This window comes from Corvus cornix, chromosome 18 (genome assembly GCF_000738735.6).
Source record: "Corvus cornix cornix isolate S_Up_H32 chromosome 18, ASM73873v5, whole genome shotgun sequence".
NCBI lineage: Eukaryota > Metazoa > Chordata > Aves > Passeriformes > Corvidae > Corvus > Corvus cornix.
The window spans coordinates 4,631,304-4,658,182 of record NC_046347.1 but is presented as its reverse complement, the minus strand read 5'-3'; the positions used below and the strand labels follow the sequence as shown (position 1 = coordinate 4,658,182).

Below are 26,879 nucleotides of genomic sequence, written 5' to 3'. Positions count from 1 at the left end.
TAACAGATGCAATGGTACCAGGCACGGCTAGCTCAGCCTGTAATTAAAATTCCAGTGCTAATCCCAGAGATACTCCCTAGGAAAAGGTGATTAAAAGCAATCCTCTTGACCATTCTGCCAGAGTTTCCTGTTTTGAGGGCAATCACGTGGCCTCCTTGCCGATTAATTCATGGAAAGAGAGCAAGCACTTTAGAGGAACAGTGATGAAAGAGCAGTGCAATAAGGAAGTTTCCAAGCCCCACAAGCCAGTGCTCTGCACCTTGCCCCGGCTGTTCCAGGGCCAACACCCGGGCAGGCCCAGGGGAATTGGTTTGTTTGGCACATCAGACACTTCACCTGCCTGCCTCGTCCCCCGGCAGCTGCCTGAGCCTCACCTGTGCCAGCCCAGGCTCCACTGCAGGGCTAAAAGCCTCAGTATTCTCTGTCAGTCTGCTCTGGTCTGCAGCATACAGGTGACTTCAACTTTTTTTTCCTTTTTCACATGTTTAGGTTTCTTTTCCTGAGCCTCATCAGCACCTTCCATGATTTAAGCCTCACCACTGCTCACAAACCCCACTCCATTCACTTCCCACTAACATTACACCAAAACAAACAAGCCGAATCACCCCCGGAGTGGTGTTATCTGAGCCTTGGGGGACAAGATCCTCCTCCAGCACTAAGTGGCCATTCCCCAGGAGTTCAGTAGCCCCAGGTGATGGTGTGACCTCGATCTTCTGAGTGCTTGGGAGGCAAAGAGTGCTCAGTGTTCCTAATACAAACTACACGCCTCAGAGGTCAGGAATAAAACTTTATTGTTTTCAAATTTCTTATCTGCGTTCAACTCACCAGTTATCTGTCAAAAGATGTTTGGCAGAAAGAGGCCAATTACTCTTAGGTTTTTGTAACTGTAACTAGAAAGTGGCCACAGTAGGAGTTTCCCTGGAATCAATCCAGGCACCACACAGGTCTGTGGAAGGAAAGCAGAGTTTGGTGCAAACCAAAGGAGAACACTTCAGTGATTTGATCCAAAAGCTGAGAAGAGCAGCTCAGCTGGACACAGGCACCATGTGAGCCTGGTCATTGTGGGCCGTTCCTTGTCTAAAAGGAAATTGGCTTTATGGGGAAGAGAAATCTGCCAGTCAAGACCAAATTTTCTAGAAATTGCCATCTGATGAATAAAGTCTTCCACGTTTCTTTCACCTGGACACTTCCCTTTCCCCTGTAAAATGCCCCTGGAATCCAGAGGCAAAGGGAATTGGCTACAACACCAGAAATTCCATTGTTTCCATGTTGCAAAAATTAAACGCTAACAAGAAGTTCCTCCTCCCACCTCTTTCTGAGCACAGAGTCCTCTCTAAGTACAGCGTCCTTCTGTACTTTGAGGACTCACAAATCAGGTCAACTTGGAACAAAGTGAACATTCATAATAAAATAATGGGAATTGTTAATTCCCCCCCATTCATCTGACATGCACCTTGCAAGGAAAATTCCCATTACAACAAAACTCCAGTCATTAATAACAGTCCTTCTGTTTCCAACCTTAACTCCAATGCCTAAAAAAGGAGAGAAAACACCAAGTCCAGACAACCAGAACAAACTGTTGCTTCACCTGCCAGCTACAGGCTGAGTGAAAACCCACACAGTGCTGGTGGAAACTTCCAAATGCTTTATTTAGGAACAGTTCTGCCCATGTGCTGTGGGATTTTTTCCTGTTGATCACAATTATGAAATTATCTGCACTTTCAAAGTGCCCATCCCCATGGCACCTGGGTGCTTTATAAAAAAAGCTGTCTGGCACGACAGAGATGAATTATCACTCACAAACCTACTGGTCTCCTGTTCCTTATCCCTCTTTTCAGGTGTAGCTGAACTGACCAGGGACAAGAAACAAAACAACAGATGAACTCCAGAAAAAGATCATCTTGTTTTCAGGCAAGGTTTAGATCAGAGACAAAACGAACACCAAAAGACCCAACTTCCCAAGAAGAGCAAGCAGCTATTTCTAAAGCCACCCATGAAGCTATTTTCCCAGGAAAATCCTTTTAGGACTAGGTTCTATACTGTATTTAGGTATTTAACGAAGTGTGTGTATGAATAAAGAAGGGTGCTTTTGGCCCAGAGTACAAATTCACCACCACAGCAGGAGTAACCATCAACATTTGACATTTGCCATCCTTATTGATAAGGAAAGAGGCTCTCTTTTGTCATTTCTCAATGTTACATTCTTAAAAAATATAGAGACTTCTGGGAATTTAAAGGGAAGGAGAAGTTGCCCCCTTGGCTACTGTTCCACAGCCTTTGTGTGGGAGCCTCACCTTGCTGGTTTAGTTCTGCATCTACTTCTGCCTGTGTTTCCCAATTACACCCCAATTTCTAGATCAAAAATACCAAATTATAGTGTCAAATAATGGGGCAGAGAGAGGAATCAAATTGTATCTATACCCTGGTCCAGGGTAAGTAGATGTGTACCAGCCCTGAACAGGCCACTGATCACAAAACTTCTCCAAGCAGAAAGGAATTTCTCTGTGCTCCAGGTTATTTTCAGCTATTTATAGTGTATGTTTGTTTCTGAGTAATTGTTTGTCTTTTAATACACTGGGAGAGAATGTGTGTGCATAGACATAAACACAGGACACAGGGGAGAAGATGGTGAAACTTCCCTCTGTTGGTTTCAGGTGCAGATATTTGTGTCCTAGAACCTCTTGGAGCTTTTCCTTCAATACAGAATAAAACCTCTGTTCCTCTGGGGGTCCTGGTTAACTTTTGAATCCAAAAATGCCCTTTATATATCCTGTGAGGCCACTCTTGGCCTTCTGCTCCACCTTGTCCTCCAGAGGTGGGAAAGCAACATGGTTAAGGGCCAGGTCAAAGAACAAGGGTTTGCATGGAATGGGCTGGAATCCTGGTGGGAAGTGCACGAGACTGACTTGCTTGCTGACCAGGGAAGGATCCAGGCAGAAAGTCTCAAACCGTTCTGAGAGTGGCTGCAAGAGACCGAGGCAGGGACACGAATTAAACTCCAGTCACATCACAAGGGTCAAACAAGCAAAGAGGACTGAACAGCAACTGAGACAAGAGAAGCTCAAGTTCCCTTGGGAGGCCTCTGGGGACCCTGAAAATGATTTAACCCCCTGTCAAAGCACAGCTGCAGGACCTCTGGAAAACCCTCCCACATGTGCAGAGAGAAAGCCAAATAAAGAAAACTGCCACACTGGAAGCTGCAAGCAGCCTCCAAGCTCCTACCCCACTGTGTCAGGTACCCTCAGCACCAAGCCTAATAACATCTCTTAAATACACCAGTCATGACCAAATCCTGACCAATGTCACATTTCTTAAGCTGTGAGAGACACTCAGGTAACAGGATAAAGGTGATGTTCATTAAGAGCACAGCTGGAATTTGCCTGAGCTCTTGGCTCTTACCTTGCCATCCTTGACCTGAGATGGAGACTCAGTCTCATGAGGATCATTTGCATCTGCAAAATTGAACAAAAGGGGGTAAGAATAACAGGCTTGACCTTGGTGTAGAGTAAGATTGTCTCAGGAAGCAGCTGTGCTCCAGGCTTAGCCATGATCCTTGCTCTCTGGGATGCACAAGACAGTATTTTCAGCAGAATCAACTTGATTTCTAGAGTAAGGACCACACACACTCATCTATGGTCAATACAGCCCTGCAGTGGTGGAGCTTCTCCTTCACACTGTCAAGAGAAGCTCTGGAAAGCAGCACAGACTCAGTGAAGCACACAGCAGAAGATGATGAGAACACCCCAGGGGGGTCTGTTAAAGCAACATCAAGGCAAGAAAGGAGGCAACACACTCCTTGTCCTGGATTTCCAGCAGCAGGCACAGCAAAAACAGCAGCATGAGAAATCGCAAAGTTCATCCATCCCCAAAAGTTCTGCTGACCAGGCTGGCACTGACAGAGAGAACATCACTGCTCCCCCTCTTCTCAGTAGTTCACCCAGCCAGGCAAAACTGGGATGAGTAAGGCCAAAGTGTTTGCAGCAAAAAATTGAAATGCTTCTGTGCAGGTTCCCAAAACGGGTGCACATCCCCAGGAAGGACAGAGAGCAAGATGCCAATGTCCAGTCGCTGCCTGCCTACCTGCACTACACACAACTACAGGCACCTAGAACTAGGGGAAAAATAGTTTTCCAGAGCCTGCATGAGTCAGAGTGAAGTGGAAAAACATTTGGAACTTCAGAAATTAAATAAAAGGAATGAAAGAGCTTCAGGGGTTTTAGTTGAGATACGTTAGAGCAGAGTTCTACTATAGCTGTGTTACTCACCTAAAATAGCTGCTGCTTGCAAGGAGTATTTCTCTGCATTGACTTGAGTGATGAGATCCTGAACATCAGGCAGCTCCTAGAGCATTAAAGAAAATAATTTGAGAGCCTGAAGTGTGCCAGTCTAAGAGTCAGAGCAAAGGTAAAACCAGATGAAGTAAGAACTAAGAAATTAACTCCTAGTGTTGATAAGCTTTCCCAGAAGGGGAAAAGCTACAGCACTGTGCTTCAGGCATTACAGAAGTTGTAAAAGAGAAAATGCACAGGTAAGAAAAAGTGATAAACTGCTTTGGAGCTGGTGCAAGTCTGTCCCTCCTCCAATCGAGCAGCCTGGTGAAGTGTTCCCATGTCCCTAGAAAGTGTCTGCTGTAATGAACATCACCCTTCTCCCTACTTAAAGATCAGTCTTGAATTGTAATGGCCTGGCACCTAATTAACAATAAATTGTGGGACAGAGCTGCTTCATAAACTTCAGCTTCAGGACTGGGTTCGTACCTTCAAGCTGTTCCTGTGAGCTCCAGCTCCCGACTGAACCTCGCGGGCGTATTTCAGCACCCTCTCGTACAACACAAGGGCTTCGCTCCATTTCTTTACCAGGACATAGGACTGGGCAATGAAGAAACACCTGCAACAGTCAAGAGTTCATTCCTGATGTGTTTGTTATCCACACCTTTTGCCAACTGAAATGGCTGACAACAGGAGATATCCTTAAGTAGCAGTGGGCAGTTTCCCTTTAGGAACAAAAGGATAGAGGAAACTGGAGAAAGGAAACTGCATCAAGGCCTGCACAGCACACAGAGCTTTGGAATTACAACCTTGGAAGGTGTCATGTGGGCTGAAGAAAACCTGGCTGTTTCTCAGTCACCTGTAAGCTTTGTACACGAGTGTCTTCAATCCAATCTCTTTTTGGAAGTTCTTGTCCTCTTCTAGGCCAGGAAGCTGTGTCAGTTCCACAAGGTTCTGTGCAAAAGAGAGTCAGAGTAACAAGTGCAGGCATTGCCTTCCTCTGGAATCTGCTGGTCTAAGAGAAAGCTGCCCCTTCTGACAAGTCAACAGCACACTCCCAGGGAAATAGTTTCCAGTTTTCTAATTATCAGTTTTCTAACCTTGTGACGGACTCTCATTGAAACTTGTGCAAGTTGCCCTCAGGACAGACTTCCTGACACAAACAGGAATTAGGACAAAGACTCCTTAGATTTCCCATGAACTAATTCTTTCAAAGGCATTTCCCTCTCCCATTCACATGGCTCCCTTTCCCTCTCCCATTCACATGGCTCCCTCAGTTAACTGCAAAATTAAGGGAGAAACTGAGAACCTGCTTATGAAGAACAAGTAGTTTTAGCTGCTACTTTCCCTGGCCAGCAGAAACTAAGGCAGCTCTAAGCATGCTGTGTAAGAGTAAGAAAGACTACTTTAAAACTGTTTTAGAGTGCACAACAAAGGACACCCATTCAAGAGGTTTTTTTTGTGTTTCATGCAGATGTTGAACATCTTTGAGGTACTTGAAGGTACTCAGCTGCCCTTCAGACTTCATGGCATTCACTTGCACGGCTGTATTTCTACAATAACCTTTTGGAGCCAAGTTGCCTGGTTAGACTGGAGAGCTGAAGTGTTTTTCCAGCACTACCTGCAGGATGATGTCGTAGAGGCGGATGAGGTCCTGCGGCCGTGGCGAGCGCTTGCCGTCCTCGTCGGAGCGCTGCTGCTGCAGCAGGGCCTTCTGCAGGGACTTGGCCATGCTCTCATTGCGCTTGATGGCTGTGGACAGCTTGATGTAGGTCAAATAACTGCGAGGAGAGGAGAGGAGAGGAGAGGAGAGGAGAGGAGAGGAGAGGAGAGAAAAGAGAAATCCCATCAGCACTGTCAGAGCTACTCGGACGTTACTCTGTGTTCTGAACTGGTCGACGTGAGAGTCTGCGAGTCAAATGTTGACAGAGCTGCCCCAATCAGATCCTTATCTGTACAGTCATCCTTTGGGATCCCAGAGGCCCAGAACAAAAACCCCATAAAACAAACCAAACAAAAATAAAATCTTGACATAAGAACACGGTTTCTTCACACTAGCACTGGCAGCAATGTTTGCTTATTACCTGTGTAAGTACTGGATGTTGGACACCTTCCCAGAATCATTTTCCAGAGAGTGTTCTCGCTGCTTCTGTGGGCAATGGAGACAAAACACTGCATGATTTACTTAAAACTGGCAGCCAAGGGACAAAAAACACAGAAGAACTCAAGGTTTGGGTAAACCATGGAAGCTGTAACAGACTTCTAGGCAAGAGAGGGAAGGCTTCTCCACTGCTATTCTTCCACTCCAGTTCTGAAGAGAATAAATTCAAATTTTGCAGCTCTTTATTAAAGAGATCCCAGCAAGTTTAACACTAAATCAGCTCCAAGGAAACACCGTGTCACTGGAAGTAGAAACTGATGTTTGCTGCTTACCTGGTCTGGTTTCAATTCTTCCCGAACAGCCTGAATGGCATCTCTGCACTCACTGAGTAAAGACTCAAACAAACGTTCCTTTGTCTCCTCATTTTCTGCCTAAGAGCAAAGGAGATTCAAGACAGATTAGAAATCAGAAATTTTTGTATGATGCATGAATTAACTGAGGAAATTAAACAAAAGTTTCTCCCAAATTATGTCTTTACGGTCCATGGGTAGTTAGGACTCCGATGTGTGCCTGCCTGCAATGCATTCTTGGGGGAAATCTGCCAGAAATGGTGGGGAATGGGGTCAGTGCTGAGAATTTAGCAGCAGTGAAGGCCTAGCAGACACAGCCCATGGCCTCATTCCTGCACCAGCCACCTTCCTTCCCAGCAACTCCCTTCCCTTCCTGGATGGCACCTGCACTGCTCCCTGAGCTGAGGCTGGACTGCACTGTGGGAAAGGCCCAGCAGGAGAAGAGCTGAGCAGTCCTGAACTGGCAAACTACCAATGCAGACAGCTCTTGTTATGCTGATTTAATTTTTCCCATGTGGTAAGAACATGCAGATGATTATCTTCCCTCCACTCCCACTCTAGCAATGCTCACAGTGGAAATAACTTGCTTGTTTGAAGCATTTTTTACAGTAACCCTATATTTTAGCAGCAGGAGTGACCGAGCGCTTTTCTGCTGTCGCCGTAAGTTTTGTTAAAAAAAAGTGAAGCAGCTTTTGGCCTTCTGCCCCAAAACCAGAACTTGAAAACAACGTTTCAAAAACAAGTTGAAGCCTGATCTCTGCCTAATTTACTGGCATATCGTGTACCCAATTAAACAAGCTCCCAAACTCAAACTCAGCCTTTATTCAGATGCTGAGAAGGAAACCAGGTGGGGATTGCAAGACTCTCACTGATTCAGTAAGAAAAAACTACTCAGAAGCAAACCTCAACCTCAGGGATTGAAGGAGGATTCAAGAGCACCAGCACCATGTTCTACCACTCCCATGTCATGTGACAGTGTAAGATGAGCTTTGCTGCAATAAATTTGCAATTGTCCAAATGAATAAAGAACTGTCTAAAAACATGCTCACTTGTTTACCTTCCGTACAGCTCTATGCTCTCTGCCTCTGCACTTCCTACATTTACAAACCCCATCAGGAATGTTATTTTTACTCCCTCACAAAGCCTCAGGTATCCTGTGATGAAGGCAGTTTCTTGGGTTTGGTTTTTCTGTTTTTGTTTTTAATTTAAGATTTGCTGCGAGAATTTTTAAGGTGGGACTGACTCCTGAGAATAACCAGAGACGAGTCTGACTGCATTCTCAACCTCACCCAGAGCAGCACAGCAATTTCACTGTAAGCACAAAAATGAAAACAGACATGGCCAGATCATCATTCAGGCACAAACAGGGCAAGGGCTGGGCCCTGCAATGAAACAAAGGCTTTCCTTTCCAAGCAAAAACTCCTTAAGCTGATTCTATGCATAAATACACATGTTCTGATTTGGGAGATATCAGATCATAGAGCTGAGATACAAGTGCTACAGCAGGTGATTCAACTGTCCTGACAGAACTGCACAGGTTCATGTTAGAGGGTTCATGGAAACCAATCCCACTGAACCCAGCTCCAGAAGTGTGGAGTGCTCAGCTGTCAGTTTTTCTTTGGTCTAAACCACTGTGTAACATCTCTGACAGTTATTACCACCCATTTTTGCTGCAATCTAGAGATGAGCACAGAATCCTTGAGGCAATACCAGGTAGGAGCACACCTGTGTCATGCTGCCCTGCAGCCTTGTCACTTCTACCTGGTGAGAGCCAATGGGCCCTCAAAGTCACGCCTTCAAATCTACAGAAGGACTGACATAAGCAATTTTAAACCAGGATTCCTGTTTCGGTTTGGCTTACCTGTTCTGTTCCTCCCATTACCAATAAGGCACCAAAGGCAATAGGATAATTGCACTGGGAGACTCCATTTTTACACAAAACAGACTGGTTTTACTTCTAATTAAACCCTGCAGAGCACTGCTGTTACATCAGGGTTTCAGCTCAGTGAAGATGAGCAGAAAGGTGCCAAAGATCCCAGGAAGCACAATTCATTCAGCTGAAGCTGGACTGCCCATCACAGCTGACACAACTACAGAAGTGCTGCCAAAAGGGCAAGTTTTAGCCCTCTGGGAATGTAAATAGTGCTGCTGCATGCTCAGCTCTCACCAGTCCACTCAACTCCTCTGTTTAGTCAGAGCTTCCCAGGAATGCAAAGCAAGACGAGAACAAATTCCAGCTGTTCTGCCACTGCTTTAGAGAGCAATCAAACTGAAAAAGTCCAACTATCAGCTACCAGGATGGAAGTTAAATGAGGGAACACTGAACTCCGAGCTGTACTTCCACCTGCTGGCCACACTTATGTGCTTCCTGAAACCAATTCCATTCAGCAACATCCAATTCCTAACAGTATGGCAAGAGTGGGTAACACTCAGGTTTCCAACTCAGCCACATCCTGTTTATCCTAATCACACTCTTCTTACCACTAACCCTTGCTCTGGTCTTACCCCTCTGTAGGGCTTTTGCTTTATAATTTATATTTTTATTTATCATCATTACTCTCCTGGTGATAAAAGGTTTTTAATGCTGCATGCAAAAATCCCATTTTTAGTGGCAACAGTTATTACTGAAGATCCTTTCACTGCCTTTTCAAACTCTGAGTGTGTGTGCAGCCACTGGAAAGCAGGATACCCCATGTGGTCACCATTTCCAAGGAAAAAAATACCTGTGGAAAACTTGACTACAATACTAAAGACATGCACAGCCTGTGCCACTTCAAGTTCCAGTGAGTTGGACTTCAATGATCCTTGTCCTTTCCAACTCAGGATATTCTATGATTATATGAAGTGTTTCAGAACCATTACATGTGAAATTGATTTACATCCTGACATTTATTAATCCACTTCCTGCTTTTGAAGATTTCCATAAGGCAATAAGAGAATGGAATAAATCACATAGCACCTGCTACACCTGGTAAATGGCTGAAAAAACCATGGTCAATACATATCTTTTTTATTTTCGCTACTCTGAAGTTGGAGCATTTGAGCAAGATGCTTAAAGAAATTAGAAGAGTAATTCAAAACCAGTTACTCTTAAAAATGTAACCTTCATTTCCAAGTGATATACTAATAATAATGGTTATGACCCTGCTGCTGAAAGGCAGCACAGAATGTTCCCAGGAGCAGGAACACTCAGAACAGATCTCCCAGACTACCCCACTCAGCAGCCTGTGAGAGCTATCCCCAGCTGACACTTCAGCTGTGGGTTATAATCAGTATTCCCACTTTTACCTTTAGCCTTCCAGCCCCAAGTTTGAAAAAGAAGGTTACTCAAAAGCTTTTAGCTCAGATAGCTTTTAGCACAGAAGGAAAGAGGATGGTTAGAAGGGCAGGATGGAGAGGGCTGCTGGGTTACCTGAGCGATTGCTGCCTCGTTGTCAGCCAGCCCCAGCAGGAAGATCCTCACTTTGTCAATCTTCACTGGGACAGTTCTCCCTCTCCACTCCACCTCGCTCATCGTGGCTGCCTGCTTGGCCCGAGTCTGGGTGATCAGTGCCTGCACAGAACACACTGAGCTTAGGAGCCTGAACTTACAGGGATGCAAAACTGAACCTCCTGAATTCATGTTAGACTTGACTATTTTGAAATCAAAGGGCTTTTTGGGAAAGTGTTGTTTCCCACAGAGCCTAGGCTTGCTCACTCACTTCTGTTCTATTCTAGCTCTTGAATGGTTTGCTGCAGCAATATTCATGCTCAGCACAGTGATAATGAGTATTTCAAGTTAAAGCATGCAAATAAATTACCTCCAGTTTTTCTGCAAGAAGACCTTCAGTGCCACCAGACCTCAGTCTCATCTGCATCAACTCATTCATGGCAGATTGGTCACCTGAAAGAATCAACAAATTGAGATGACATTTTCATTTGACTTCAAAATTACTTTCATATACAAAAACTAATCATTAGAGTTTATACTGTCTATTCAAGGACAAACTTGCAATTTCATTCTGACTTCACAGGCAAGCTACCACAAACTGTTAATTTGTCTTTCCACACATAACCACAGGTGCTGTTGTGAAATGAGGCCCTTTCTCCATTGCTAAACTGTCCCAGAACACGTGTGGAATTTGCCCCAAATACTACAGCCTCGGTGTCACTTAGACCAGGATTTAATTAAATCAATATTGCTTTCCTGTGAACAGATGAGCCCCCCCTTCCCTTACCAATGTTGTAGGCACAGTAGCGGATGTTGGGCGAGATCTCCTCCACACGCTGGTTATACAGCACAGCTTGTTCTTCTGTGAAAGCATTGGCCAGCTTTTCATAGATGGTCCTACAGCAAAGGACAAATGCTAACACTGCAGTGTGTGTCACTTGGGAGGTGCTATCCTAAGGGAACAGTTTGTGTCTCTGCTCTGGAGGATGCTATTTCTTCAGTAGCACCTCCCAGTTAAGCACAATTAACTAAACAACTCACAGAGGTGCTGTACATAACTAAAGTGATCCAACACTATTTACTGAACGAAGCTGGTGAAGCAAAGTACTCACTTGCATTTGTTGAAAGCCTCCATTGCTGCCTTCCACTCCTGATGCTCGAAGCGAAGCATCCCGGTGAGATAAGCCATGTACGCCTGCACACAGAGCAACAGCAAGGTCATTTCCCCACCATCAACAGCCTAATTAGTGCCACCTTCAGCATGAAGGCTGCTGTGACTCCTGCAGTGAGTGACTAAGCTTTGCCCTTTTCATTTGGGCTTCCCACAGAAGACAACTGATTTGATTTGGATGACAGGTTACAGCTACCTACCTTTTCTCCTTTAACTGACTCTGCTACATTTCTAAGGAACCACAGAATCATAAAATACAATCACAAAATCGAATCACAAAATGGAATGGGTTGGAAGGAAGCTTAAAGATTATCTAGTTCCAACCCCCCTGCCATGGACAGGGACACTTTCCACGAGACAAGGTTGCTCAGAAATTAAAGCAAAGATATTTCTGGCTTGTTATGCAATGGCCCACTGATGTCACAAAACTTTTTTCCCAGCAATATGCTATACAACAGCAGTTTAATTAACTGAGTACAGCACTGCAGCCCCTTGTTCAGAGAGGTCACAACAGTTGTTTGCTGTTTTCCCAGAAGTGAACCCCCAAATCTTGTGTTCTAGGTGGCTACTTCAGCACATTTAACAAAAAGGTAACAGTAGATAAGCAGTTTCTTAGGCTGTGTTGCACCATCTTAGTCACCCTCAATTCTTCGTACTTTTATTACCTATTGAGAGACAGTAATCATTTCTTCACCCCAAATCCAAAGGTTTCTTGTTCATCCTTTGCTGTACAACAAGCTGAAAGTATCAGTGGTTACCTGAGCTTCCAGCTTTGTCTTGGCATCCACCCTGTTGCTCTCACAGAGCCTCTCCAGCTCCTCAGCATGTTTCACGGCCTTGCGCAGCCGCGACAGCAAATGGAAGCGCTTGCGGGGCTCCGTGTTGGCCTCCTGCTTCAGCTGCATGGCATAGCTCCAGGCCCTCTCTGCATCCATCAGGATCAGCAGCAAATACCTGCAGGGCACAGCAGGATCCATGGGAGAATAATGACACTCAGACAAGAGTTGCATCACCACCACTCTTTGCCATTTCGTCTGCGAAGTTCGGTAGCAGAAGTTCAGCTTGGTTAGGCAGATGCTTTTACTTCTAAACGTTCTAAGCACAGAGAGTCTTGTTATTCCTGACTGGTTTCTGCTGTGTTTTTCACTCAGAAGTGTCATTACCCCACTGAGGAAGAGAATTTGGTATCATTCTGTAGCACCATAGACACTGCAAAGCCAAGGGATTTATCATTTTAGGCCACTCTTCAAACTGGTTCAATATGTTCTTAACAACACGGGTGAATGCAGCATCATGTGCTGTTTTCCCACAAGAAAAGGTGGGAGAAGGAGACATTTCAAGTGTTCCTAAAAGATGGGAAGTGAGCCCAAAACCCTGGCTATTCTCCACACATTCTGTCAGATGAGCATTCTGTCAAACTTAGAAGATTTAAGTAAAACTTGCAATGCAGTATTTCTGTTCAAAGGGAAGGGATTGCATCTCCAACCACAGCCTTGCTGGCTACACCGCTTACATTACCAGAACTCCCATGGCTATCTTGCAACAGACCTGAATAAGCATCTCCTCTTTAATGTCATAGGAATTTACTGATTATCACACTGGTTGAAGCTGGATCTGAGCAGTGTCTCTTGCACCTGCACTACAGCCTGAACTCTTATAAATATCAACAACACACATCTCTGAAAAGAAGTATTTTGGATGATATTGCACAGAACAGTTTTCCACCTGAAACAGAAATTACTGAAAGAAACTCTTCAGTAACACACTGAATTCTCAATTCCATCCAATCCTTGTACCTGTTGTCTGAGAGAATCTCTTCAGTTACTTTCTTCCCAGTGAACTTGTGCCTGTTGCCCATCTTGAAGTTGAGAGTTTTGCGGAGCCGTCTCAGCCTGCGGGAGCAATAACCCCTAAAGAAAAGACAACCACAGTCAGTTTGGCCAAAGGACAACTTTGCTTCTGTTTACTGCTCTATCCAAACAGAAAAAAAAGGCTGAAGGTTGTGCCAGGCAATGTTTTAACAACTAAAACTCCATGTGTGACATATGGTAGCTCTAGAACTACCTGTAAAGCAGCAATTACTAGAAAACAAGATAAGAAGACGTGCAGTTATGCATGACCTCGAAAAAATCAGGGTGATGCTCTCATTACTAACTGCTTTATGTGTGTTTATTGAACACCGAGTTCTGGAGGGTACAGTGACTATAAGGGAGGTGTGAACTCAAGCTCCTGTGGGCAGTGGAGATGCAAGAGCCAATCTGCACAGCCATAGCACAGTACAGCCAAGGGAGATCAGCACACATAGCCTCAGGTGCAACAGCCTGTCAGGGGTATTCACCTGGCAGACGGGTTTTGCTGCTTGCTACAGGTGGGTTACACTTTAAATGAAGTGAAGCCAAGTCCCAGGAGCAGCTCCCAACACTCACCTGTACCTCTGGAAGTCCCCATGCCTCAGGCCGTGCTGCTGCTGCGACTCCTTCACGATCTGCAGGACTGCGACTCGTGTTAAGGCACACTCACAGTGCAGCTGGCACCAGCTCCTCCTTCCACCCCAAAATAACAGGAGGGAACCCCATAGATCCCATTAAACAAACGCAATTCGAACAGGGGGGCACCCCAAAACCTCCTAAAAACAGAGAGCTGAGGGAGCTGATGGTTCTAAAGCACCTCATGAGTCCGTGGCTCACTCCAGAGCTCCTGACTGTCAGCAGAGACCAAGACAAACCTCAAGCACCTCCTCCTCCACATCCAGGGGAGTGCTGCTGTCACCAGAGCTCGTTCTGGGATAAGCAGCTGTGCCAACAGACCCATCCAGGATAACACACCTGACTGCCCAGCCACGCTTGTGACACAGTTTTACCGGCAGAACTCAGGCAGAGAGAAGCTTTCCTGCCCTGAAACGTCCCCTCTCCCAGGAAAAGGATAAAACCAGCCTGAACAGAATCACTGCTGCCTGCCCAGCACAGCTTCCACAGAGCACAGAACCTCATAAAAGGGCTTTTGGAAATAACTCAGGGGGCTGATTTTCTCAATTTTTCAGCACATTTCTAGTAACAAATACCTGTGACACAAAGCACTGCCCCGTGACACCCCCACTTCATCACTGCCATCCAGCCTCTGCATCCTTCAATGTTATCTGCAGATTTCCTGCACTTCCTTTATTCCCTCAGTTATTCCTACCAAATAACATCATGCCACATTCCAGTAGATCTGATGGTTTTCATTCCGTTTACAAGGAAGGTTATTTTGTGAAATAAAATCTCAACACAAACAAGAAATTTCTGTGCTATATATATATTCACATGCTAAAATTTCCCTTTTAAGATCCATCAAGAAGCCTTTAAAAAAGCCCCACAACAGAGACTGTACAACAACCCCAACAAAAGCCCCACTGTTACTATACCTAAAGAAACAACCAAACACTTGAAGTTTAAAATGCCAGGTGTCTATCAAGGTGTTTTCTTGGGACTACACCTAAAAGAAAGTCTCTGAAGTATTAAAAACTTGCACCAATAGTTATTACACTGAATTATTCTGTATTTGCAGAACAACCAAGTCGAAATGCAATGTCTCAACACAGCCGTCCTCATCCCTGTTGTCTACCCAAGATTTTCTTAGGACTCTCTTTTATCCTGCACAGTTACTTAGTGAATTCATAGCCCATGAATTTTTAAATTTTTTTCACTGACTTAAACATTCCCAACATTACCAGGGCAATTGCCATATCTGCATCTTACTGAACGGTTACTGACTGCACAACACCTGCTATATGCCACGTGGAAAACTGCAACCTGATTTCCCTCGGGTTTTCCTCTGACCTAGAAGATAAAACTCAGCCCCATCACAGCTGCGCAGCTGGACTGGTTTCACATCGAAGTTTCACCTAAAAAAACCCCACGAGCTTTACACGCCGAGATTTTAGAAGCGCTAAATCTGCAGGAGCCAGTCTGCCACCTCAGCGCGCCTGTTAAAGATTTTTTTACCTATTACTGCTCACTTCAAGCTACAGTATCACCACGAGCACCTCACGATACTGCTCTTACTCTAAAGCACAGAGCCCAGCACACAACTCCGCTGTGGAGACTGACGCCAGCGGTTCAGAAGGAGAAGCAGCACAGGTAATTCCATAACTCAGAAAAGCCAGGCTGACGCGTTTTATCCAAACCCTCACACAGGCCCAGGTCAACACCGCCCGCATCTCCGGGGTGGCCCTGCACGGGGCCCGAGGCCGGAGCAAGGGGAGTCCCCGCCGTCCCTGCCCGCCCGGGCCCCGCGCTGCCGCCACGTCCCCCCCGCCGCCCACGGGGCCGGGCCTGCCACGTCCCCCCGCCGCCGCTGCGCAGGATGCTCTCCAGGCCCAGACTGTCGCCGAGGCCGCCGGGCTGCGGCCCCGCCGGCCGCTCGTTCTCCTTGTTGTCCTTGCCGTCCTTGTGGTCCTTGTTCTCCTCCGCCCCGGCCCCGCGGCCGCCGCCGCCTGCCTGCCGCTCCGCCGCCATCTTGCGCCGGGGCCGCGGGGCATCACGGGCCGGGGAGCGGCGCGAGGGGCCGCGCGGGGGCCGCCGGGAACGGGGAGGACCCGGGGGGGGGAGGCCGGGATCGGCATCGGGATCGGGGGATTCGGGAAGGAGGAAGGGGGATGGGGGGAATCCCGGCCGCCTCCCGGGGATGGGCGTCACCCAAGGTTTGGATACGTGCGCCCTTGTCCCGCTCATCCATCCCGGACGCAGCCCCCCAGCTCCGTCGCAGTGCTGTGCCCCAGCGCCACCCCCCAGTGCTGACCCCAAAATCAGCCCCCAGGGTCACCCACCCAACCCTGCCCCGCTCACCCACCCACCCACCCCAGAACTGACCTCCAAATCAGCCGCAAGAGTCACCACCCCAAACCCTGCCCCGCTCGCTCACCCCAGAACCGACCCCCCCAACCCCCAAATCAGCTCCCGGGGCCATCCCCCCCAGCCTGGCCTCCCCAGCCCAGCCCCAGGGTGACCCCACACCTGGCGATGCTGTTCCTGCTGTGGCAGTCCCGGGGGAGCCTCTCCATCCATCCCTTTGCACCTTCCCGGGATACCTGTGAGCCGCTGCCCTGGGCAGCCCTTCGGGAGAGGGGCTTTAAATTCCCCCAGGCCAAGCCCGAAAAACCTCCCACCTCCAGCCGGGGTGGATAAAAGAAGATACTCTGATAAAACTGATAAAAGAAGAGACTCTGCTGTCATCTCACCTAATCCTGGAGTGATTTCATGGTCTAAGCACTTCAGACCAGGTCCTTTTGCACATGGGGTTTAATAGCTCATTCGAGACAAACACCAAACTTATTTGAGCACCTAATAGTAATATTTACATAAACATACATAAACATATAAGTACAAACTGCTCCAGGAGCTGCTGCCACCGGGCTCGTGCCCCCAGACCCATCTTTGCCAGCCCTGGGCTCTGCCTGCCTGGCTGCACTTTGCTGTCATACTGCAAGAAGCGATTTGGCTCCTCTCCCCTTCCAAATGCTCAGCTGTGATCTGTTATTCCTGATTTCAAAGTTCTCCTTTCCTCTCATAGACAGGAAAGCTCAAAGGGAAAAAAAGAAAAAAAAGAAAGGAGATAAAAATCAACCATGTCCTCACGTTGCAGCTTGCTGTGGCAACTCTTTTTTAAACTGTTCCTGTCTGCTCCGGGCTCCAAATGCATCTCCCAAAGATTCATTCCCCATCTGAACCAAACTGTGCTCCAGGATGATGCTGAACTAAGCAGGCACAGCAGTTAAGGCCTATTTTACAAACAACAGCTCCTTTCTCTCGTTCTGGTGATTCAGACAGACTCGGGTTAGGCTGGCACGGCAGCACCCACCCTCAGGTGCCCCAAAAAACCACCCCAAAGGACCTATTCCTGTGTCAGGCCAGCCACCAGATGTGGCACAGGCACATTTCTACCGCACCACCTTTCTTGTACACCGGCACAAAGCTTTGCTGCTCCTCTGGATTCCTGTGGAATCTGGAAACAGGAGGATAAAACCATCAGCTGCAGGCTGGCTGCGTGGATTCCTCCTGCAGGGCTGGCTCTGCTCTCCCCCAGGGCAGAGGGACAGGAGGACCACACAAACCTGCAGCTCCACACGGAGCAGAGCCTGGAGGGGAGCCCTGCCGCGAGGCTGAGCTGCCTTTGGTGTCACAGGGATTGCTGCAGAGAGTAAATCCACAGAGTCACGGCCTGCAGGCATTCACATCCCTCTGCCAGCCAGCCCTGCAGCCTGTGAGGGCTGGGAGCTCCACAGCGTGCCTTTTCCTATGGATTTTGGCCAGAGGATCTTGCTTTTGGGGATCTGGATCATTCTCCTGCACCCCTGCCCGAATAACCCGTCTATGTCTCAGGACAAGAATTTATTTTGCTGCTATTTATTTTTATCCTGCTACTTGCGAGTTTCACTGATATTTGAGAAGAAACTGAGTGTTTTCCCTCGCTTTTTCCCCCTTTAATCTCACTCTGTAGCGTAAGGGTGGACCCGGCCTCTCTGCAGGCTGACCAAAGCTCCACCGGTGCCATCCTCCAAATGCCAGTGCCTTGCGGTGTCTGAGGACACAGGGCAGGTCCCACTGGGTGAAACCTCCCTGGAACTGGGGCAATTCCCACAGGGTAAAACCTCCCTGTGGCCAGGCTTTCCCCACGAATTGTCCCAGCAACCTCCATGGTCGTGGCTGGGGATGTGGCACATCACCTGAGGGCAGGTGGCCAGCTTGGGATCAGGAGAGGCAGGCAGAGCTGTGCTCCAGCACTCCTTGTGCCCTGCAGGGTGGCCGGTTTTCCGCTGTGCTACTCCTAACTGCCCGCTTTTCCCTGTGGGATGTCATCGGGAACACGGAGCATCCTCACACCGAAGTGGTCTGTTCACTTCCCCACGTACCTCGTCCAAACGGGAGCTGGTTTTGTGGGGCTCCTCGTGGGCGGCCGAGGGTGAAAAGGGCTCCGTGTCCTGTGGAGGCAATGTCGCAGGGCTGTGAGTGTCCCCAGAGCTCCCAGCACGGCAGGATCAGCTCTGAACGCCCATTAAGAGAACTGAGACGCTGTGGAGCGGGTTAGTTACAGGAGTAATCGATGCATTAGATATTTCTCTCTCCTCAGGAGCAAAGCAAGGCAGCCCGGGGTGGGGGCAGACGAAGAGTCCTCGAAGAGCTGAATGCACCGGCCGGTCCCAGGACTTCCATCTGTGCAGGAGCAAAAAGGCAGTTTTGCAGGAAAAGAAGACACGGCGTGAAAAATACTTGTTCTCTCTGCAGTGAATCAGCTGCTCTTCCAGCCGTGGGGAGAAACACAGTTTCTCCTGAAAACTGGGGCTCACCGCGGGTGTTTTGGTGCACGGGTTTAGCTGCCCGCTGGACAATGAGGACACATTCGCAGTACGAGGACCCCCATTCCTAAAAACCAGCCCTGCAGCCCCTGGGGCTGAACAAACCCTCTTCCAGTGACTACCGAAGGGGGAGGCGATAAGAAAACCCCCGCAACTGAGGCTCCGCAGACGCCTCACTTTGGGTGTCCAGCTCCCTTTTGGGGTGCCCCAGCCCCTCGCGGGGGATAACAGCACTGACTGACATTTTACCCCATCCCAGGGCAAAGCGGGGTCGGGATCCCCTCCCCGGGGTGGGATGCGCGGGGCCGGGCGGGAGCCGCGCCCCGGAGCCCCCCGGGCCCCCCCGCTCCGCCGGCGCACGGAGAGCGCCGGAGCCGCCCCGCCGGAGCCGCCCCGAGCGCCCGCGGGCTCCCGCAGACCCCGGAGGAGGTGAAGGGCGCCCGGCTCCCCCTGCGGCTCCCCCGCACCCCCTGCGGCTCCCCGTGCACCCCCTTTCCCGTGCATCTCCCGTGCGCCCCTTTTCCCCTTCTCCCCCTTTCCGCGCGTCCCGGGTGCGCTCCCCGCTGTAGTCTCCTTGCACCCCCTTTTCCCGTGCATCCCTTCTGTGCTCCCCAGCGTGGTCTCTGTGCACCCCCTTTTCCTTTGCATCCCTGCTGCACTCCCCACTGCACCTCTTTTCCTGTCCACCCCTTTCCTGTGCATCCCTGGTGCGCTCGTCATTGAACTTTCCCTGCACCCCCTTTTCCTTTTCCTTCCTTCTGTGCTCCCCAGCGTGCTCTCCCTGCACCCCCTTTCCCGTGCAATCCCTGGTGCGCTCCTCACTGATCTCTCTGTGCACCCCCTCACCCTGTGTGCCCCCCCCGGTGCCTTCTCCACGCACGCTCCCCCCACCCAGCCCCTGTCCGTGCACTCCCGGCCATGAACGGCTCGCTGGCGAGCTCCGAGGGGGGCTGGCAGCCCGAGTCCGTGATCATCCCACTCGTGTACCTCGTCATCTTCCTCGTTGGCACAGTGGGCAACAGCCTGGTCCTGGCCGTGCTGCTGCGCAATGGGCAGGTGAAGAACACAACCAACCTCTTCATCCTCAACCTGGGAGTGGCCGACCTCTGCTTCATCCTCTTCTGCGTCCCCTTCCAAGCCACCATCTACACCCTGGAGGGATGGGTGTTCGGGCCCTTCATGTGCAAGGCCGTCCACTTCTTCATCTACCTCACCATGTACGCCAGCAGCTTCACCCTGGCCACCGTCTCCCTCGACAGGTAGGAAAGGGAACAGGGGGGGTCCCTGCACCCTGAGGCTCCCCTTCCTCTGGGTCCCACATGGGCAGAGAGGGGACAAAATCCCCTGGAGCTAAATCCTGATTCCTGCGATCTGCCGGGACTCCTGGGGGAATCAAGGAGCATTTCCCAGTTGATGTGTGCAAGGAAGTGCAACCACCCAGTATGAGGTCCTGCAGAGGGCTGGATGGGGAGCCCTGGCCCCAGTGCCCAGCTGGAGGAAGCTTTCAGACCCAGAAGCTGTAGGACTTGGATTCGTCCACAGGCTCTGGTAGTGAAATGGGAATGAAAAATAAGAGACAAGCAAAGCTCAGTCCCTGCGCTGCTCTGGCTCTTCCTGGGATGCACGGAGAGAGCCCCTTCCCTCCCAACAGCCCCCAGCAAAGCAGGCAGACTTTGAGGAGGAAAAACATTGCTGTGTTTGAGCTGAGACACTGATTTTCTCACCCTCCCCTTCTATTAGCAAGCAGCCCCTTTCTGTCCCAATGCTGTCCCTTGTCCCAGTGATTATCCCAGCCTGTTCCAGGGTGGGTTTTGCTGGGAAGCCTGTTGCTCCTGCCTGTGCTTTACCTCAGTCCCTGCCTCTGCAAGGCTGGTGAGAGGCTGGGAGCTCCTGGTGCTGCTCCACTCAGTGCCCAAAACCTGCGAGATGGGATGTGGAAAGTCCCCTGGGGGGCCCTGGAGCCAGGCTGGATGTGTCCTGCCATCCCAGCATGGCACTGCACTGGCTGCTGACAGCACCCCCAGGAGCTAAAACACATCCAGGGACTGCCTCTCCCCCTGCACCTCATGGAGCAGGAGGGAATAGACATGTTGAGCAAGGGAGGGATTGCACAAGCCTCAGATTAATTAATGGACCAGCTAATTACAGAACTGAAAAAGGGAGATGTGCTCTCACGTGTGCCAGTACGAGGAACGCTGTGTCTGGGGATCCCGGGGACTTGCTCCTGCCTTTGTATCCTCACTGCTCCAATCACTTGTGCCAGACAGTGATGATCAAGTGAGGGTCTGCTGGATTAGGGGAGGGACAGAATGAGACCATCCCCATTGTCCCCACAACCACTGCTAGGAGCAGAGGGTGATGGGATGGGGCCAGGGACAGAATCTTCCTCAATCCTTTGTGCTGCACAGGGTCCCTAAGAAGCACCAGGGAATCAGTTGTGTGACTAACTGCCCTGGAAAGCTCAAATCCATCATTTCTGCCCTCTCTCCAATCTGCTCCTGGAGGTGCTCTCTCTGTGCCCTCCCCAGGACTGCAGCTGTGTCCCTCTCCCTTTCCCGTGCAGGTATTTGGCCATACGATACCCCCTGCACTCCAGGGAGCTGAGGACACCCAGGAATGCCCTCCTGGCCATCTGCCTCATCTGGGGGCTCTCCTTCATCTTCTCGGGCCCTTACCTCAGCTACTACCAGGAGTTCCAGCTGGCCAACCTGACCGTCTGCCACCCCATCTGGGAGATCTCCCAGCGCAAGGTCATGGACATCTGCACCTTCATCTTCAGCTACATCATCCCCGTGCTCATCCTGAGCCTCACTTACATGCGGACTATTCGCTACCTGTGGCGGTCTGTGGACCCTCTCCAAGACATGTCGGAGTCCAAGAAGGCCAAGAGGAAGGTCACAAGGATGATCATCATTGTTGCTGTCCTGTTCTGCCTCTGCTGGCTGCCCCATCACCTGGTCATCCTCTGCGTGTGGTTCGGGTACTTCCCCCTCAACCACTCCACGTACGTGCTCCGCATCCTCTCACACGTCATCTCCTACGCCAACTCCTGCGTGAACCCCATCGTCTACGCCCTGGTCTCCAAACGCTTCCGCAAGGGCTTCAAGAAGATCTTCAGCTGCCTCCTGCACAAGAAGGCAGCGCACAAGGTGCACATGGCCCAGGCTGCCAACACAGTCAGCACGCTGGAGGCAGAGCTCAGCGAGGTGAGCCAGCTGAGCGAAGCCCTGCCCAGCCACTCCGCCGCGCGCTGCAGGGCTCCCGCACAGCCCTGGGAGGAGGTGGAGCTGGTGGGACAGCAGCAGAGAGCAGATGGCTCCTCTGTCACCTTCAACATCAGCTAGAACAGCTTCCTCCCACCCCGCGGCTTTGCAGTATCCTGCAGCATCGCAGGCCTGGGACCGGGCTACATTTTGGGTTGAAATGGGTCCAGTTACACCCTTTTCATTCAAATGCATCCAGATGTCATAACAATGATGCTGCTGATACAGACTCAGCCAAGAACCAACCAAGGACAGAATTTGCTTCCACCAAGCACTTGCTGAGAGCAGAGAGATCAAACCCAAAAATCCACTGCCATGTATAAACACCCGTTCCCCTGTCATGGATGGACTCCCTGTTGCATCTACACTCAGAGCCTGTGGAAAGCTCTGGTCCCTCCAACCAGCACAGCATCTGGAGTTAGTGGGTGCACTTCTAGGGACATTTGGAAAGTTTTGGTTTGTGTCCTGGTTCAGGAGCTGCGCTGTCCCAGGGCAGCGCTGGACACAAACCCAGCTCAGGCAGGAGAATTCAGGAGCAAAGCACAGAAGGTCACCAAGGACCAGCAAGGAGGGAGGTTGTTTGCCAGGGAAGCACAGCCATGGACCACAGCCCCATGGTAGGGGAAGGATTTTAATGCCTTTGGACAGCCTGGGGACAGCTCAGCATCTCAACCAGGCGAGGTGCTCCTGGAGACGAGCGGGGCACTGACACTGCTCCCCTGGGTGGGACAGCCAGGGCTGTGTGAGCTGGCAGTGCCCAGCAAGCTGGGCAAGCCTCAATAAAGGCCCTCCATCCCACCTGCTGTGTCCAGCTGCCTTGAGAAGCCCCACAGCTGCAGCGGAGGAGAGGCAGGTGCTGGGGGTGGTGGGACCTGCTGGGTGCAGGGAAGCTGGGGGGGGATGGAAGATGTGGGTCATGTCCGAGCACATCCCTGGACGGGGAGCACTGCAGCACAGGAATGGCACTGCAGCCGCTGAGTGCAGCTGTACCTGCCCACAAGAGGCTGCTGTGATTCACACCCTCACTTCCTAACCCTGCAAAGGCTCCAACAGGTGCCTGAGCCCTGTGACTGCCACCAGCCAAGGGCTTTAAGTGAAGATCTTTCTCTTTTCACCAGAAGAGCATCACTGGACTAGGATCAATTCACCCTTTTGAAAGCCCCGTGGCAAGAGCACAGCCAGAGGTGGTGTAAAAAGTGCTGGGGAGCTGGGATGAGCTGTGCTGGGCATCCCTGCAATTCCTAGGTGTGTACCCCAACAGCCCCCATGAAGGTCAGGTCTCTATAAACTTCCAGAGGCTCTAAGTCTGCCTGCACAGATTTCACTGTCGTGAATCCCCACGGCAGAGCTCCCCAGGATTGGGATGGATATTTCTGTCCAGGACCCTGGCTCTCCTTGGGGTTCTGGTCCTGACACAGCCTTCCTCCACCCAGCCCCAGTGTTTGGCCTTTTTGCTTAAGAAGCTTTTGACTGTAAAACATTTCTTTTCCCCTGCTGAGTGTTATTATAACCAGATCTTCCTCTCCGTGGGGAGAGGGCCATAAATTGGCCACCTCCTCCTATCAGTAACGGTGATATTTAGTCTAGTCCTGTTCCCAGCATAAGTCACAGAGAGCAGCATATAAACAGCTCCATTAATTACATCTGCATTTATCTCCCCCCTCAACCCTTCACAGCCAGGGAAAACATTGACTCAGCTGCACAAACACAGCTAAAAGCCTTATCTTCCTCCTGCCCTCATTTACCTCTGCCTGGAGAGCTGCAGGATCTGTCTCCAATGGATCCCACACACACCGAGGGGTTCAATCCACTCTCCTGGACGGTTATCAGCTCACCTTGGGGATGGAGATGTTGTCCCACCGCCTCTGCACTGCCCAAGGGCACAGGTCCCTGTGCTGGCAGTGTCCCCTGTCCCTTCATGGCATCAGAGGAGACACTGACTCTGCTCCCCCATCCATCCCACCCCAGCCCTTCCAACAGCCTCCCAGGCCCACGGCTGACCCTGCCCTACCCTAACTCAGCTCCCAGCCCAAAGCATCACCGTGGCCCCTCTCCCAGGCCATGGGCATCACTGGCACCTGCTTGTTTCTGGTCACTGTTCAGCAATGAGGTCCCAAAGGGTGACAGTGGGCTGGGGGCAGGATCTGCACAGCTCCCAGCCTGGGGGGCTGCACCTCACTGCTGCCTCCAGCACCCCCAAATCCCCTCTGACATGCACCATGGCTCACATGGCTGCTCTCACCCTCTCCAGGAGCAGAAAGGGGCTTGGTGATGGTCAGACAGCATGGTCAGGGCTTTCACAAGGTCAGGCCTCTGTGTTGTGACACATCCAAGCCCTCTCCTCATTTTATGGATCCTCACCCATCCGCTGGCTCTCACTTGTCTGCAGGAGTGAAGCCTGGGCCAGCTGCTGGATCACTGCACTGTTTACAGCATATACAGAATTAGAGAAAAAAGCCCCCTCCAGCTTATCTGACACTGTCCCTGCTCATCTGAGGAGGAAACCATCGCCCTCACACCCAGCCCATGCCTTGATGAGCCTTCCAAGGGCAAACAAGGTTTTTCTGCCAACATAAAACCATATGGGGAAGCTACTTTCCCCCTCAAATAACAGGGCATATCAGGCTCAGATGGAAAAGACAAGAGCATCAGGACCTGCTGACACTCAACACACTCCCAGCTGAGAGAAATGGGCTCCTAGTCAATTCCCTTGGGAGGTTTTATCTTAAATTAAGAGCACTACAAGTCCCCATGTTCCAGTTAAAATTTAAGAAAAGCATATTTAACTGGAAGTGAAAAATGAATAGGCTAAACTCAGCTCCCATCAAGCCCAAGAGTGAGCAGGAAGATGAGGGACACTTGGCTGAAAGCTCAGTTAGTCTGAGTTTTCCAGTGAGCTTTCCACACAGATTTATCACTAGGGAAGATTTATACACAGATTTATAACTTAGAGAAGTTATTTTGGTTTGTGGGTTTGTTGTCAAACACTTCCTCTGCCAAATTTGCTCCCCAGTATCAGGAGGCAGCAGGTAGCACCCCCAGACCTTGGCACAGCCCCCAGCATGGGCCATTAAAAAATAAACAACAAAGAAATGGGGCTCTGGCCCGAAAACCTTGGAAATCAGTGTTCCCTGGGTCAGGGCAGAACGGGAGGTGAGGGAAGGGGGTAAAACCCCACAGGAGCCTTGGGGGAAGCAGCGGGGAAGGCAGAGGGGGTTCAGCCCCATCCATGGCCCCTCACCACGGTGTCAGCACCACTCCAGGCTCCATTCTCAGCTCTTAGAGGGGCGTGAAGGGCTCAGCTGTGAGAGGGTCAGACTGTGCTGGCTGCCATGGTCGCTCTTAATTAACGTGTTGCAAACACATTCCTTACCATAAAAAGCCAAAGAGCACACGGAGCCCTCCCCTGGTGCTGCAGTGTTGGACACGAGCTCAGCCTGGAGGCTCCCCTGCTCCCACCCTGAGGAAGGGGTGGCTCAGGAAAAAATGTGCTGCTGCTCCCAAAGCAGGTCTGGCTCCCCACATTCATTCCCTGTGCAGGGGAAAGGCAGACAGTGAGGGAATGCTGTGTGGGAGGCTGGATTTAGGAAACAGGGACCAGGTGGCTCAGCTTTCCACTTAACTCAGGGAAATGAGGGTCTTGATTCCCACCAGGGAATCACCACCTCCAGCTCCTCCCTCACTGCCTCACAGACATCACCAAGCTCAGCTCTCAGCAGCCTCTTACCCCCATTCCTTCCTCCAGATGCAGCCAAGGCATCCCTGGGGTAGAAACAACCCAGTCAGCTGGTGCTGGTAATGGAGTGACCAGGAGGGAGCAGGACACTCTGCATCCCATCTCTGGCTGCATTTCCCCCCCAGCCCTCGTCTGCTACAGCTTTCCTGGGGCAACAGGCTGACAGCAAGGCCCAGAAAGGCCTCTTTTGGTGGGGGCCAGCCATGCAGAGGCGTTCCCAGAGCTGCTGGAGAACAGCATGTGGCCCCATCCCAGACAATCATGCATTTTCTTTGGGCTCTGGTTGGCACAAAAGCATCAGCTCAGGGAGGTGAAACACTAAAGCTCAGGCACTCCAGAAATGCTGCAGGCAAAGCTCCCCCTCCCCTCTCCTGGCTCTGCCTGCGACCGTTCCGGGTGAATTGCCTTGCCCTGGGATCAGCTGCAATAAAACATGTTTTACAGCTCAGCGTGAATTCCACGCACTCTCCTCAAGAAAGAAATTCATATTCATCTGTTTCTGCAGTGGCAGAAACAGATGCAGAAAGATGGAATCCAGCTCCTTCTGGCGAGTGTCAGAGTGTGTATCCAGCAGACTCAACACTGCATGTAACTCAAGTCAGCAGAGCTTTGCTTATGTATAAAAACACTGTCCGGCGCCTGCCGGCCTCCGGAGGCTCTTGGAGCTGGCAGAGGTTACAAACAGCAAGTACAAGATCTCAGATTTCCACAGATATTTGAGATTTGACAGCAGGAGGAAGGTCCCTGCAGGCAGGGCTCTCGTGCTGGCACTGTGAGCCTGCACGGTCAGACACATAAAAATAGTCAGGTGCAGTGGTCAAGACTTGGATTCACACCATCATCCAGCTCTGGGCTGGACAAGCTTGTCACATCCGCTGTTTTTCAGGCATTTGCTACACCAGGCTGAAGAAGAGGAGGTCATGGGCTCAGAAAGGGCAGGAGCTACCTGAATAACATCTGTCTGAGGAGGCACAGCCCAGGCAGGCAGCTGGGTCTGCCATGGCAGGACCTGTGCTCTCATCCAGGCTCTAACACCCAACAGCTCCTCCATGGAGCTGGGCTAATCAGACACCAGCAAACGCTGCTGTAAACACTGCTCAGGTGAATAATGGATTTGCCTCAAATTGCAAAGCAGCAGCTACTGTGAGTGCTCCTCGCACTATGGAAACCCTGTATTTCAATTGTTACAGGCAAACAAGGGAGCAGGCAGCAGGAGAGAGGGAGGGG

At 50.3% G+C, this 26,879-nt stretch overlaps 2 protein-coding genes across 2 annotated transcripts; one reads left to right on the top strand and one right to left on the bottom strand.

Annotated features, from left to right (window-relative positions):
• Nucleotides 1–774: 774 nt before the first annotated feature.
• SRP68 (signal recognition particle 68) lies at nucleotides 775–15,837 on the bottom strand. The gene is made up of 16 exons (XM_039562374.1): nucleotides 15,669–15,837; nucleotides 13,747–13,813; nucleotides 13,117–13,230; nucleotides 12,079–12,274; nucleotides 11,262–11,344; nucleotides 10,937–11,046; nucleotides 10,520–10,602; nucleotides 10,132–10,272; nucleotides 6,702–6,800; nucleotides 6,353–6,417; nucleotides 5,890–6,049; nucleotides 5,128–5,222; nucleotides 4,758–4,887; nucleotides 4,266–4,341; nucleotides 3,400–3,452; nucleotides 775–2,963 (listed from the first exon to the last, which is right to left on the bottom strand). The coding sequence occupies exons 1-16, from the start codon at nucleotides 15,814–15,816 to the stop codon at nucleotides 2,736–2,738; spliced, it is 1,848 nt and encodes a 615-aa protein (XP_039418308.1). The 5' UTR covers nucleotides 15,817–15,837; the 3' UTR covers nucleotides 775–2,735.
• Nucleotides 15,838–19,453: 3,616 nt separating this feature from the next.
• On the top strand, nucleotides 19,454–22,695 carry GALR2 (galanin receptor 2). Its single transcript, XM_019290664.3, has 2 exons — nucleotides 19,454–19,912; nucleotides 21,217–22,695. Exons 1-2 carry the CDS (start codon nucleotides 19,572–19,574, stop codon nucleotides 21,995–21,997), a joined length of 1,122 nt encoding a protein of 373 aa, XP_019146209.2. The 5' UTR covers nucleotides 19,454–19,571; the 3' UTR covers nucleotides 21,998–22,695.
• The last annotated feature ends 4,184 nt before the right edge of the window (nucleotides 22,696–26,879 follow it).

Coding starts and splice junctions, on each gene's coding strand:
- SRP68 (XM_039562374.1), bottom strand. CDS start 15,816: ATGGCGGCGGAGCGGCAGGCAGGCGGCGGCGGCCGCGGGGCCGGGGCG. Junction 13,231..13,746: donor GGGGACTTCCAGAGGTACAG/GTGAGTGTTGGG, acceptor TCTTTTCTTTAG/GGGTTATTGCTCCCGCAGGC. Junction 6,418..6,701: donor AAGAATTGAAACCAGACCAG/GTAAGCAGCAAA, acceptor CATTGCCCACAG/AAGCAGCGAGAACACTCTCT.
- GALR2 (XM_019290664.3), top strand. CDS start 19,572: ATGAACGGCTCGCTGGCGAGCTCCGAGGGGGGCTGGCAGCCCGAGTCC. Junction 19,913..21,216: donor GCCACCGTCTCCCTCGACAG/GTAGGAAAGGGA, acceptor TTTCCCGTGCAG/GTATTTGGCCATACGATACC.